We start from the raw sequence: 14,853 nt of genomic DNA, 5'->3' as shown, positions 1-14,853 counted from the left end.
CCAATTGAACTTCCAAGCCCCAATCTTGAAATCCATCATTTTCCAATCTCAGCAACTTAAATGTCTGAAGTTTGGTGCCTTTGTCATCTCTTTTTTTCCTTTACCATCTACAAGACCCTCCATTTTTTGTTTTTCAAGTTTATAAATGACAGACACTAGTAGCATAAGGTCAATTAATAAACACAGAGTTTTCAGTATGCCCCAAGGAAAAATAATTTCTACAATGTATTTGGAAGTGTAGGAAAAGTACAATGGAATAATCTGAAAGAGAACCCTGGGAAAGCCCTGTTCAAAGAGAAAGATTCCACTAATGCATTTTCAAATGGATTTAGTGGAAAGCAGCCAAAGGTAAAAACAGGTTTAGAAATCACTATAATAATCAAATTGACTGAGACCAAACCTCTAAGTCCTAAAGGGAGAGTTCTAATGTTCTTCTGATTTCTCTGTCTTAAAACGAAACCTGCTTCTAGGAGAACCTTTCTGTGAAAGAAATCTAATTGGATTTAGTTCCTAGAAATAAAGTGGGAGGATTACTGTGACAACCATCTTTACCATAACTAAACTGGATGTGAAAGTATATGTTAGAACCCCGACTGGCCACTGCAAGGGTCACTTTTTACCCAGAATGACGTCCTGTGCCAACTGTCTTTCCATGCAGTAAACCTCTTGGACTCAAGCCCCATGCACAAGCATAAAAGAAATAGTTCTGAGGCAGTGCTCATTACTTACAGTGACCAAAAGTATTTTTTTAAGACTGTTTTTTTAGAGCAGTTTTAGGTTTACAACAAAATTGAGGAGATACAGAGATTCCCTTGCCCCTTTTCACCTTGCCCCTATGCATGCACAGCCTCTTCCATTATCAACATCCCCCACCTGAAACGTACTTTATTTTTTTTTAATTTTTTTTTAACGTTTTATTTATTTTTGAGACAGAGAGAGACAGAGCATGAACAGGGGAGGGTCAGCAAGAGGGAGACACAGAATCTGAAACAGGCTCCAGGCTCTGAGCTGTCAGCACAGAGCCCGACGCGGGGCTCGAACTCATGGACCGCGAGATCATGACCTGAGCCGAAGTCGGCTGCTTAACCGACTGAGCCACCCAGGCGCCCGGAAACGTACTTTATTTTTAAACCAAGGATGAACGTACACCGACACATCATTATCACCCAAAGTCCACAGTTACTGTAGAGTTCACCCTTGGTGTTGCACCTATGGGTTTTGACAAATGTGTAAGAGCATATATCCCTCACTATGGTATCATGCAGAGTATTTTTACTGCCCTAAAAATCCTCTGTGCTCTGCCTCTTCATCTCTCTCCTCCACCCCACCCCTGGCAAGCACTAATTCTTTTGTCTCCTTCCATAGGTTTCCCTTCCTCAGAAGGTTAGATAGTTGGAATCACATAGCATGTAGCATTTTCAGATTGGCTTTTCATCTGGTAATACCCATTTTTAAGGTTCCTCCATGTCTTTTCATGGCTTGATCCTTTCTTTTCAGCAATGAATAATATTACATTATCTGCATGTACTGCACTTTAGCCATTCACCTAACTAAAGAACATCTTGGTTGCTTCCAAGTTTTGGCAGTTATAAATTAAAAGCTACTATAAACAGTCTGTGAAGGTTTTTGTATGGACATGTTTTCAACTCCTTTGGGTAAATACCAAGGTGCACGATCGCTGCATTTCATAGTAAGAGTAGTGTTTACTTTTGTAAGAAATTGCCAAGCTGTCTTCCAAAGTGGCTGTACCACAAAAGTACTTTTTACAATTTTTTTTTTTTTTTTTTTTTTAATTTTAGAGCAAGAGAAAGCAGGGGAGAGAAAGAATCTTAAGCAGGTTCCATGCTCAGTGTGGAGTCCAACTCAGGGCTCAATACCACAATCCTAGAATCAGGACCTGAGCCAAAATCAAGAGTCAAATGCTCAACTGACTGAGCCACCAAAGCACCCCTAAAATTACTTTTATCATTATTTAATTCAACAGATAAAATAATTGGTACATCCATAAGAGATTTTAAATCCAAGCAAAGAACCAACACACATGGTTGGTCTTTCAATACAATAGAATGATACTCTCAGAAACTAGAATAATCATAGTCTCTTCCAAAATCAGACAAACTAAACATATCTGAGTGAACTCCTAAACCATTTTTTTTAATAGAGCACAGCTATGACTTCAAGCTCTGCCTTGGGCTTCATTTACTGCCTAGCGATTTCAAGATTTATGTCCATTAGTTTCACAGAAATAAACTAGAAAAATGTTTGTTTCCATAGCATCCTGTACTTCCCTATCAGAGTTTCAGACTTAATTGTAAATATTTGTCTATCAACCCCATGAAATTACTTGAAGACCGGAAACTCGATTGCTTAATCTCCAGTGTTTAGCATGGTAACTGACATATATTAGGCATCCAATAACTATTTACCAAAGGAATAGAAAAATAATAATTTTTTTTTATTTAAGAAGGCTCCATGCCCAACGTGGGGCTCTATCTTACGACCCCAAGATCGAAAGTCACATGCTCTACTGACCGAGCCAGCCAAGGGCCCCTAAAAATTATGTATTACATATTCTAATTTTCAAGCCCAGCACTGGAGACTCCTGGCACTATGACATACTCTGAACTAACTCCCTCTGAAACTGCAGGCAGTGTCACACTCAGCAGCTCACTCACCTTCCACTTCCTTCCAGGATATTTAGTGCATACTACACAATAGCATTACGGCTTAAATTTTCCAAATACCACATAAATAAACACACACACACACACACACACACACACACACACACACACACACCCCACAAATTTCCAAACAAAACACATTCATAGAATAAAGTCCCCACAGTTGTAAGCACCTTCCCCTTTCCAGATAATGACCAATCCCTCCCCTCAAAAACCTTAAATAAGTACGTAAAGACTTGGAAAAAAATTAACAGGCTTGTGTCTGAGCCAGTTTGTGTTTGTAAAACAAAATCATGCCACGGTGTGTCGAAAAAATGAAACACATTTCAACTTTAGTAGATACATGTTCCTATAAAAGTACACCCCAAGTCAAAATGTAGGAAGGCAGGACCAACTTACACAATTAAGAGTGCCCTGTTCCCACAAAGGGAAAAATTATAAAATTCCTATTTATACCTTGGTTTTTATAAATAACTTTTCAATGCAGTCTATCATTTTTTACATTTATTTGTTCAATTATTTCCCTTCAGTACTAATCACATGGCTTAAGACAACCATAGGTCCAACTATGTGACAAGATTTACTCATCACTTTGGCTAATCTAATACAATCAAGACAAAGATGATTGAAAGCTATGTTCTCATCCCTACTCAGTGTTTACATTTTCAATTTGTTTGCCATTTATTTTTATGGTATCAGGAGGAAAAAAAAACCCTCAAATAATTGCACATACTGTTAAAGAAAGATAAACAGCTTGTTGGTAGGCAGCACTATAATGGTGTGGCTTGATATGTCTGCTCATGGACAGATAATTAAAAGTTCTAATTTGGTCTGCTTAAAGGTGTCAATTACACTATGCAGTGCATGCTGCCTAAGAGTCCAACACATGAGACTATAATTAAGAGCATTCTATAAAAAAGTGGTGAGGCACAACACAGGAAGGTGACTACTATGATGATTACTCAGATGTCCAAAACGGCTGAAAACCTTACCACCTAGGACTACAATATTTTGATAGAAGCAAATAGTAGCATTCCCCAGAAATCACGAAGACTTGACTTTACAATCTTATGAATATCATGGAGGCAGAAAAAAATTTAAATATCCAAGTTTATAAATATTATATATATTGCATTTGAGCTCCTTTGCATTATTAAAAGTTAATTTCACTTCATAAAATGGACAGAGATCTTAAATTTGGAATTAACTGGAAAGCAAAATGGCACACAAGTTTTTATATAAATACAAAGAAATCCACTTAGTAAACATAATTCATTTAGTCAACATAACTGTGTCTAAATGAAAACCCAGACCTCATAGAGCTATACCCCAGAATTCATTCTAGTTTAGTTCCTTAAAAAATATTAAAATAAAAAAAGTCAAAAGAAGGCTGTAAGGGGGCAAAAAATGCTACATTATCCCATTACATTATATATACCACTCTTATTTTTAAAAGTATTAATACCTTAAAATAAACAAAATGAGACTAGACAAAGACAAAACAGAAAACAACAGCAACAACAACAACAACAAAACACTAAAGTCAAAAGGGAGAACCATGACATTCAGAGTCAATTTACTGAGTGCAGAATACCCATGTCAGTAGTGTTCAAGGTACAGATCAAGTATTTTAGACAGATAAGAAATTTAGGATGGGAATAAAAAGAGAAAGAGTAAAATGGTCTAAGATTGATTCTAAAGAAGTCACTGAAAAGGGCCATCTGGGTGGCTCAGTTGGTTAAAGGCCTCTTTGATTTCAGCTCAAGTCATGATCTCACGGTTTGTGGGATGGAGCCCAGAGCCAGGCTCTGTGTTGACAGTACAGAGCCTGCTTGGGATTCTCTCTCTCCCTCTCTCCCTCTCTCCAAATAAGTAAATAAAACATTTAAAAACAACAACAAAAAAAGTCACTGGCAAGGTGAACATGAATCTACTTGTAAAATATTAAAATAGAAAAACTGGAATCCTGAAAAGGTAAGGTTTGTATTTAAAAAACAACAAAAGGACGGTTTCATACTGTGAGTAGCAAACTAAATTGTGGCCTATTGGAGTTTGGGGCTTCTTAAGAGCTACCTCAGCACCTAAGGCCCAGCAGCTGCTCACAGAGATTCACTCAAAGGAGGAAGGGGAAGGCACAAATAGAACACACCCTTTTTTGTTTCTAGGGGCAGTATACACTGAAAACAATTTTCAGTATATTAATTGGTGGTAAATCTACAAAGTACAGTATTTTGGGGGTCAACCCTGACCTCTCAGAACAAAATAAAGGTTCAGACAGGTGTGTTCTGATCCAGTGCAGCAAATCGCGGCCTAGTGTGCTGCAAAACCAACCATGGGGGGAGGGGGGGATTTTATATTTAAAAATGAAATTACATGGTACAGACTAATAGTGCTCTTAGAGCAGAGAGCTAGATCAAAATGAGTGGCATAGGGAAGAAAGGGAAGATTTCAAAAATACACAATGAGGCAAGACTGAGAGAGATGACCGAAAAAAAAAGAGGACACAAAGCACCAGGTCTGAAATGTCTGTGAGACAGTCCCACTTTATAGAGCCTGTTCACTCCCTTCTAATTCAAAATAGAATTAATCTCTAACCATCTCCTTATTTATCTCTGAAATGAATGACTGAACCAGATCAAGTTTCTTTTAGTCTTTAAATGTGAAACTTCATACTTAAAAAATCAAACTCAAATTTCCACCTTTCTCTCTCATAAACTTCCTATTTTCTTCTTAGTTCCATAACTGTCTACCTCTCACTCATGCTCAAACCTTAGATTAACCTTTGATTTTTCCAACCCTTCTCTCCCATTCTGCCAGACTGCATCCATGCACAGAGTCCTGGCAATTCTTTCCCTCAGGAGATCCCATGCATGGGTCCCTTTACAATCTCTACCACCACTACCCAAAGACAGGTCCCTCTTTCCTCAGATCTAAGTTGGCACTTAACTAGTCATCTTGCCTGTAGCCAAACTGCACTCCCAACTCCAGTCAACCTAAATGCTGCTAATTAGTCTCCGATCAAGTCCCTGCCCAGTCCCTGTTCGAAATGTACCACCCACCCAAGTCATTCAAGGTCTTCTCAGTCTACTACACTACTTTCCCTGGCATCTAAGAGTCTGTAAACCCTGATTCCAATTTTAATTCTTTATTCTATTTCTCCCCACCCTGGTCCTTCCTTGTTCCCAGAATGCCTCTTGCATTCTCATTCTTCTGCATCTTTTTTCTTGCCAACCTCCACTCCTGGCACTTTGTCCTACCTTCCTACCATCCACATTCAATCTCTGTTACTGAAACTTGACAGGTTAGAAGACTTGGTTTCAAATCCCACCCCTTCTTGCCAGTACCACTCAATCAACATTGGCCAATATACATGGCCTTGCATTATAGGGCACTGTTTGTTAAAAACCCACCAATGTCATCTCCCTAACTAGACAGAAAGTTCTTAGAGCACGAGAACGATTCCTTGTCCTTTGTTAACCCCCACAAGAGTTAGCCTAGTCCCACATATATATATAATTGGCGATTAGTAACTATTGACCAGGTGCTCTGAAACTCAAGTGAAATAACAACCCCCCACCCCCAGCCATTCTTTCTAAAGGTTTCTTCTCCTCCCATTTCTCTGAACTGCTAGTATTTATACCAACCAGAATCACTGTTATACTGTGCCAAGACCATGACTTTCTTTTCCCCTCTCAAATGTACATGTCTGGTCTCATTAGCCAACCAAAGTTCCCTGAAGATTGTTTCTTATACCTTTTGAATATTCCTTATGGTGTTACAGGCAGACCACTGGGCACAGAATGGTAGCTAACATACACCAGTTAAAAAAGATACCTAATAGTCAAAATGTCTTAATAAGACAGTGCTTAACACTACTTAAAGGCACAGACCTAAAAAAAAAGGGGGGTGGGGCACTGATCTTAAAAATAACAAATACACCTTGTTTCACAGATTTTAAAGCCAGTTTATACCTATTGACTATTTAATTCCCATAACTCTTGCAATGTAACTTACAGTTTACTGAAGAGGAAATAGGTTAAGATTATAAAACCACTCAGCAAAGTGGCAAAGACTCAAACCCAGATCTCCCTAGCTCAAGGACAATATTTCATGGTCTACTCTCCAAGTGGCAGATTCATCTTCTCATCTTCTATCTCCCTAACTAGCCTCCAAGTTCCTAGAGGGCTAAAGCCATGTATAATCCTTCTTTTAAATAACTCCTTATCTCCTCTTGAATACCTTCATATAATCACTAATAAGTTCATTATTATACCATGTGTTAGCTAACCTGGATTTAAATGAAATTTAAAAGTTAAAAAAAAAATAAGAAGATACTGAATCTATATAGATCCCACAGATAGAGCAAACTCTTCAAAGATAACACACAGCCAGACACTGTGCCCCAAAATGAGAAGAAATTACCATTCAGGCTCAATGTTAGGTGTTAAAAGACTTTGCAATACAGTCTATGGACTCCCAGGACAAGGCTACCTAAGAACCACTCTGAGCTCAGCCATACTATCACCAAACCCAAATAAGGCGAAACTATTATTTCTAAAAGCTTCAGGTCTTGCTGGAGATTCTAGTCTCTGTTCTTTGTGGCATTAGACGAGCATCTAATCCAAGAGAAAGGACAGATGTTTATGCCACTCTTCTACAAACTCTTGGAGCTTTCCAAAAAATGCCAGTCTAGAGAGCATCATGTCCCTGGTATCTATCAACTTCTGGGGGTTACACAGAGTACCATGGGGCTCCAATACACAGCGCAGGGCCAGGACCCTCTAGAATTCTCCCCTATACTGCATTTTAGGGTCATTTTCAAAGATTTTACAGATGAAGAAGCAGGGCCCCAAATAAAAACAAGTCAGTTTCAATGCCCTAAGTGAATAGTTTACTAAAACAGCATTTTCACTTTCCTAACAACTAAGAGACTAAGACATGGAAACAATGGAGATTTCTCTATATACTCTAGTATGATAGTATCACAGAAGTATTAGCAAGCTTCTCCTTCACAAATATTATTATCCAGGGTTAGAAACTACTTAAGATATAAAATAACCTTAGGAAAATGATTTTATTATGCCAAGCATACAGGCAATTTCATGTAAGTTCCCAAAGGTAACATGAACCAAATTATATTTTTTAATCTATAGATTAAGTTGTCCTAACAACTCAGTATTTGAACTGTTTGAACATTACAGTTAGGAGGCAAGACAAAAGCTGAGAAATAAAGGTTTGGCTAGTCAAGAAAACATTGCAAAGAACATTGCTATTAGTCTAACTTGCAGCTGCTCAACTATAATAGCCATCTATCACTTTTGTCTGGATACAAGTTTTCCTTCTTAGAACTCTCTCCTCTGTATGATCACACGGCGGTACATCTCCGTACACAGGGTAAGCAAAGACAGCCCAAGGTGGCCAATGGACTCCATGCCCTGGCCCCTGTTACTGATTCAAGAAAAGGTTTATGACCCTTACCAAGGCAATACGGACACTCTCTGGTAATTTTGTTTTTGAAAACACAAGGGGAAAAAAGGCATGTTCCTGTTTTTAGGATCACTAGCAGGATAATGATGACATGAACTCCATTGGCCTCCTTTAACTTCCATGTAGAGAAAGCTCCTCTGAGAATGAAGTCAACCATGGAAAGCACAGGTGAGTGAGGAAGAGAAAAAGACCAGTCCTTATGGTACCTTCTCTAGTCCTGGAGCCAGCTGGCCTTACCTCAGCCTATTTAGTCATGAGTCAACAAAGCCCACTTTAATTAAAACTATTTGATTGCCACTTGCAATCAAAAGAATCCTGAGTAATATACTAGTCTCCTGGTGTATTGAATGAATGAATAATGAGCCAAATAACAAAGAATTATCTCCTAAAAGAGCCTGGAAAGGAATGGCTGACAAAGTTAAATCTGCTTCTAAACCTAACTGGAAATGCCCACACGAACCTATTCTTCTCACCATCTAAAACAGCCCAAGTAGCGCCTTAACTGCTCTATTCTTCTCTTAGAGTATTTGAACAATGACTACTGTTATCCACCCTAACTTTTCTGACCTACTTATCTGCTACTTTCCATACTAGATGTTAAATGTAGATATCAAATTTTATTCAATTCAAAATTTAAAGTCCTTATTCTCTCAATCTTGTTAATATTTAGCAAAAAGTTCAGTTGACAAATGAGAGACCAAATACCGTAGCTTACTCCAAGTACACCAAAGAGTGAGACTGAATAAGTAAACTATTCCTCTACCAAACTCTGATCCTTTAACAATTCATTCAACATCACACATTCGACCCTGGGAGGCTCTAAAAAGCACAGAGAATTTACGTGCATAAATAAGCATACTTTTCAATATATACAACTCAAATTCTAGAATGAAAAGTTATACCTACCATGTGGCCCTGAATCTGTGTTCTGTCTACTGATACAAACCATACCATAGAAATTAGTGAAAAACATGACCACCATAATTTGCTTTTTCTTTCATGCTTAATTGCCTACTTACCTTCTCATTTATTACCTTCAAATTTTAAAAACTGGAAGCAGTTCTGCAACTAGTAACTAAATATTCTTTGAATCACCAAAGAGAGAAAGATGGACGATTATGGTTTAAATGAGTTTTACTACTAGGAGTCATACCTCTCTCCCTCCCTCCCTCTCCCTATTCCTCTCCCTCTTTCTCTCTCTCTGTCTCTCTGTCTCTCTCTCTCTCACACACACAAGTTTTAGAAGCTAACAAATACATGTATTGATCACTCCTACAAATTAAGTTGTCTTTACCAGCTTGCAAACTGCAATAATACTAAGCTTAAATCACAGTAAGTAGAACTACATGTTCCGTACCTCAAAGTAAAAAGGAATAGTGACAAATTACCATTTCCCTGAATTTTCTTAAAAATTTTCCTGGAAGCAAGCTAGCATCTTTGTATGAGGTAGAAGACTAGGTGGTCCAGAAATAAGAAAGAGTAGGAAGGAGATTTCTTAGTGAGTATCCTTTTTTATTATTTGAATTTATACCATTTGAACATACTACCTACTCAAATAAAATTAAAATTTAGAAAATTCACTGAGACTCATTTTCAGAAACTACATTATAACTCTCTGTAATAGCCTAGAAATAATTTTTTAAAATACTACACACTTTTGACTCTTACAAAGATAGTAATTTTCCAAAATATACTTCAGACACATCATAAATGCTACTCTATTGTTTCAGTCCATTCTCTACTCACCAAATGTGAAATCAGAATACCAGCAAAACATGATATATAGTTCTTTTTTGCTCTCCCTTCCAGAACAGAAGTGCTAGTGGGAAACAAAATGTATTTTCCAAAAGAAAAAAATTGCTAAAAAGCATACAAATAATCACAAGTCAAATCACCAACATTTATCCATACTGTTAATTAAGGGTTGTCCAAAGTATGGTTTCCATACCATTGATGCAAATGGTGACTTTAACTGTATGTGAAACAATATTTTAATAGTTATGAATTTGCTTTTAATAGTTTATTATACCTAGTACACCAAATCAATGACTTCACAAATACTAGTGCCTACAATGAGACTAAATCTATTTAAGTGAAATCATGAATCTATCTGGGAAAAAAAAAGAGTGCGTATGTGTGAGTAAAGTTTGAGAACCACTTGAGCATTACCCAAAGATCAAGGGCTCACCAGGAATGATCACCAAACAGAATCAACCATACTGAATCCTAAATTAGCTCAAACTTCATGCAATACGGGGGAACTCACTGAAAAGCTGGTACAACTAAATGACACCAGTGCTCTCCTCTTTCTTAAGAGTTACGGAAATTAAGCAAACCTGAAGTTTAAATAAAGTAAGGGTAAGACTCAGAGCTTGGTACAATCCTTGAACTTCTGGCTAATGACGCTAAAAAATGGTATTCCTTTCCACAGACCTTTCATGTGCTGTCAACAGTCATCTCTAATCCCTTTTACCTCAGATACCTCACTCTGCAGGCTCTGGCTCACTCTCCCATCCTGCAATCTACCACCCTAAGGTTTCCAAGGCAGTTCTAGGGCCTGAAGAAAGCCTTTACAGTCGATCAGTCTCCAGGAAGAGGAATGAATCAGGCTCCGGCAGAACTTCTGTTTAGTATTCTCTGTGATTCTTTACTGCCTCTTCGCACTTCTGTTACTGCTATGTTGCCCCTCAACCACCAAAACACTGGCCACGACCCAGTCGAAGCCTGCACTTATCTGTCAGAGCCTTATACTCTGAAATTACTCCTCGGTCTCAGGCCTCACATTCCCATTAAAAAATTAATTAAAAAAAAAAAAATTTCCTTCTCCCAGGCCGGACTTGGTGAGGAGTGGATTAAATGGCAGAGCACAAACTAATCCTCCAGATGTGAGTGACCATCCACCTCACCTTATTCTCCCAAAGGTATCTGAATTAAGAAAAGTGCATTTTAAAAGAAGCAGTTAATTAAAGAAAGTTTATATGAAAGAATTCTAGGCTATATAGAGGCAATTTAGAGCAGATGAAAAGAGATTGTAGGGCTCACTGCAGGACTACTGCCAGGCCATCTGCCAGGCAAGCCCCCTCTGGGCAGTCTCACAATCTGGAATAAGAGTGATGAGGGTGGACAAGAGTTGTCAATGGGCTTCCTAACTAAACTTCATTTATGCATGATCAGTTCCCACCGCAAACTATCCTAACTGTCCTCATTTAGTATGGTTTGCTCACTTTAGAAAAAAGACATCTAAACCCAAGAAAATGTAAATCACCCTCAAAAACTATACTGATTCCCTGACTGTAGCCAAAAAGATACTTCCAAATCAGACAGTTACTCTCCATCAGTATGATGCCATGTTGGGGAATCCATATGGTTCCCAAGATTCTACTTTATGCACATTACATTCTTACAAGAATATTATCACAATAACCCCAGAGAGTGAGATCCAAAGCCCTGACAGATGGTCCCAATTGGAGACCCTCTCTCATGTCACAGGAGCCCACAAGATCAATTCCCTAGACAAGCACATTCACTTGAAAATGCAGTTCTAAATTCAGATTTCAGTAGACCTAACTTTAGAAAGGGTATATTTAGGATACAAATGTAATACCCACATCCTGAGCAAAGAACATTAGAAATTATCTGCTTTGAAAATTACCATAACCCAGATACCAAAGCATGATGTTTGCCTTCACACCTAAGAACACCATAAGAAAAACCATTCTGTTTTGGAAACTAGACCTGGCACTTGCAGTATTTATTTTTTCTTTTATGTTTCATAACTGCCTTTAGTCACTTGTTCCTATTAATAAAGAATTCAAGAAAATTAAAGAATTGCACTATCAAACTGCAATTTGGTAGACAAGACAGTAAAAAATAGGTTGAAAGTGGAACACAGGCAATTCACCAAGTCAGACTGTTTGAATAGTATGGCACAATCTGTGGCTAATACCCTCAGACCACATATATTCCTTGCAAAGTTAGCTGATACCAAGCAAAAACAATTTGTCTAAAACAAACTCCTGCTCCAGCAATTTCTGGCAATTATCTTATCCGTCCAGGATGGGTCCCAAATTCCCTAAAATGAGGCTTGCGACCACATCCCCTTCAATTAATATCCTCCCCTCTCTTACAGGAAAGTATTTCACTTTTCATCTTCTCTCTCAAATTCTGCCTATCCATCCCCTCAATCCTGACCTGGTCCCTAAAAAGGAAATGCTCCTTCCACCTCTTCAAGTCTAGACCCTTGACTCCTTCTCTTCCTTTCAGCCTTTAACAAGACATAGATTCCCTGGAACGGATGGACAAGCAGGTGGACACACAAGGGCTCGCGCGCGCGCGCACACACACACACACACACACACACACACACACACACACACCTCCCACCGCTTTACTTAAACAGCTTTAGGCTTCCCTACACTTCAGTTTACACAGTTTTCTTAACTCCCACTAATCTAGTTTATTTTAACTCTATGAAGCTCCAAGCACAGAGGGTCACTGACTCCCAACAGCCCAATACCAGCTGACCAACTTCTCTTTTTCCAAGCTCCTACCCTTTTCTGTTTCTGCTGGCTCCTCCATGGCCCTCCACTCTCCAAGAGTTCAAGGTGTGGCTAGACCCTGGAGTCTTTCCTCCCTCCAGTCTACATGACTTCCTTCACTCTCCTCTGTAGCAATGTTACACCAGGGATCTATATTGGACCTCACTTTCCCCTCAGATTCTAACTATGCATCTTTAGCCACCAGTAAACATTAAGCCCTTGCCTCCATCCTCCTTAGCCCTTCCGCTTTGTCCCACAACCAAATTCACCAGAGCCTTCCCAGGATTCGCACTCAACTCCCACCTCCACTTCCCCCTTTACAGGCAGCCATCTAGGTCTGCTTATGTTTCCGTATTAATATTTTAACTGCTATTCCCACTATGGTTGCAGGCTTGCTCCTTCCCCAGAGTTCCAAAGTGACTGCCATGTCCAGAATGGGATGTTATCGACTCCCTTCCCATGGGCTAGCACTTGCTCTCAACTGAAAGGAGTCATGAAAGAAGGGCACAGAAGGAAGAAGCAGCTCAGGTGGTGCCCCTGCCTTCACGTCACCTGCCAAAGTCCTGCATTTCACCCCAAATACCAAACTTTCCGTTCCATAAATTTCTGTTCAACCTAGCTGAGAACACTGCCCCAAACTCTTGAATAAGTCCATTAAATAAAATACTTTTTTGATCAGAAGAAATCACCTCTATGAATACTGCAATTAAAGGTACCAGACCTTCAATGTTATTAAAAAAAAACAAAACCAAAAACCCTTCCCAATCAGCTGCCAAAGCTAACTTCGGCCAAGTATCTGCCCCCAGGTCCTAGAGCAATAACAAAATAATCTAGGTAAAACACCTTCTATAGAAAATCTGTTTTCTAAAGGGAAAACAAGTAAAAATCTGACCAGGTAAGGCAAGTAACTAACAACGCGTGCCACAATTTTCTTCAGCAAAGTTGCCTGTTCTTCCTCATGCTACACTAGGAGAGCTGAACAGCTCGATTCAGCTAGCTTCCTAGGAATCAGGTCTGTGCTGCTGCGGAGTTGAAGAGCTGCTTCCTTCCACACAGCAGTCAAATCATGAAGTTGCAGCAGCGGCTGTTCTGTTAACCCGCAGCTAAGAATAACACTCGACTTTCTAATTTTAAAAGAAAGAAAGAAAAGAAAGACAAAAAAAAAAAAAAAAGACTTGCAAAGTAAGTCCCTGGGTCAAGGATCTGGGGCACGGGAAGAGGAAGAAGGGGCTTCCTGCACTGACCCTCTTATCACCCAGACCCTTGGGTCCAACGCAATTAGCGTACCTTCAGCCCGCGGGGACAACCCGAGAGCGCCGGGCGGGGTGAGGGGCGCCCACCTCGAGAGGGCGGCAGTTTGCAGGTGCCACGGACTGGCCACCCACGCGTTTAACCCGGCTGGAACTCGCGGTTCGGGGATGGGTTTCCGGGTGGATCGCGCTCACTCTCAATTGACAACGAGGTCGGGGCAGGTTCGAGGGAAACAGGAGGAAAAGTCACAAGAGGGCTGAGGAGGAGGGGGTCTCCGCGCTTCGGGGGGAGGCGGGGACCCGGCCCTCCAGAGGGCACCCCTGCTGGCCCGCCGGGGCCCGAGGGGCCGGGCCCTGCCCCGCGCGCCCACCCGGGCCGCCCTACCGTGGCTCTGCAGGATCTCGTGCTTGAGGCCGCCGGTGTAGTCGATGAGCTCCTCCAGGCCGCGCTCGCACAGCTGCCCATAGCCCGAGAACTTGTGCAGCACCTTCTCCAGCTCGCGCTCCACCGTCACGCACTGATCCATCCCGGAGGCGGCGGCGGCGCCAGGCTCCCCGGCGCCCGGGTATCCGCAGCCGTTCGGCCCGGGCCCGGCCGAGGCCGCGTCCTGCTCCTCGTCCCCCAGGCGGGCGGCGCGGGCGGCTGAAGCGGCCGAGGCAGCGGGCGCGCTAGCCGCGGCGCCGGGGGAGCCCCGCGCAGCCAGTGCCCGCCTGCCCCATGCCCCCCCCCCCACGGCCCCCGGGAGCGTCGCCGCCGCTCCCGCTTGCTCTCCCCACCCGGCCCCGCGACCCTGGTCCTCACTCGCCGCGTTCGGCTGCCCGCAACGGCACCGCCGATTGTTTTTGTTTTCACGGAAACCGACCGATGACCTGGTTCTCCCGGGCGGCACCAAG

At 41.0% G+C, this 14,853-nt stretch overlaps 1 protein-coding gene across 5 annotated transcripts in view; it reads right to left on the bottom strand.

The window, feature by feature from the left end:
* RMND5A (required for meiotic nuclear division 5 homolog A) overlaps window positions 1-14,648 on the bottom strand; it is a 63,300-nt gene extending 48,652 nt beyond the window's left edge. For 2 of the 5 annotated variants that reach the window (XM_043603921.1, XM_043603920.1), the window contains exon 1: window positions 14,345-14,648. In XM_043603921.1, the coding sequence (XP_043459856.1) occupies window positions 14,345-14,486 (142 nt within the window). In that variant the 5' untranslated portion in view covers window positions 14,487-14,648. The remainder of the gene's footprint in view (window positions 1-14,344) is intronic. The other 3 variants (XM_043603922.1, XM_043603925.1, XM_043603924.1) reach the window with 3 other exon arrangements.
* Window positions 14,649-14,853: the final 205 nt, after the last annotated feature.

Source organism: Prionailurus bengalensis, chromosome A3 (genome assembly GCF_016509475.1).
Source record: "Prionailurus bengalensis isolate Pbe53 chromosome A3, Fcat_Pben_1.1_paternal_pri, whole genome shotgun sequence".
Lineage (NCBI taxonomy): Eukaryota > Metazoa > Chordata > Mammalia > Carnivora > Felidae > Prionailurus > Prionailurus bengalensis.
Note: the sequence above shows the minus strand (reverse complement) of the source record. Positions and strands in the feature narration are given on the sequence as shown.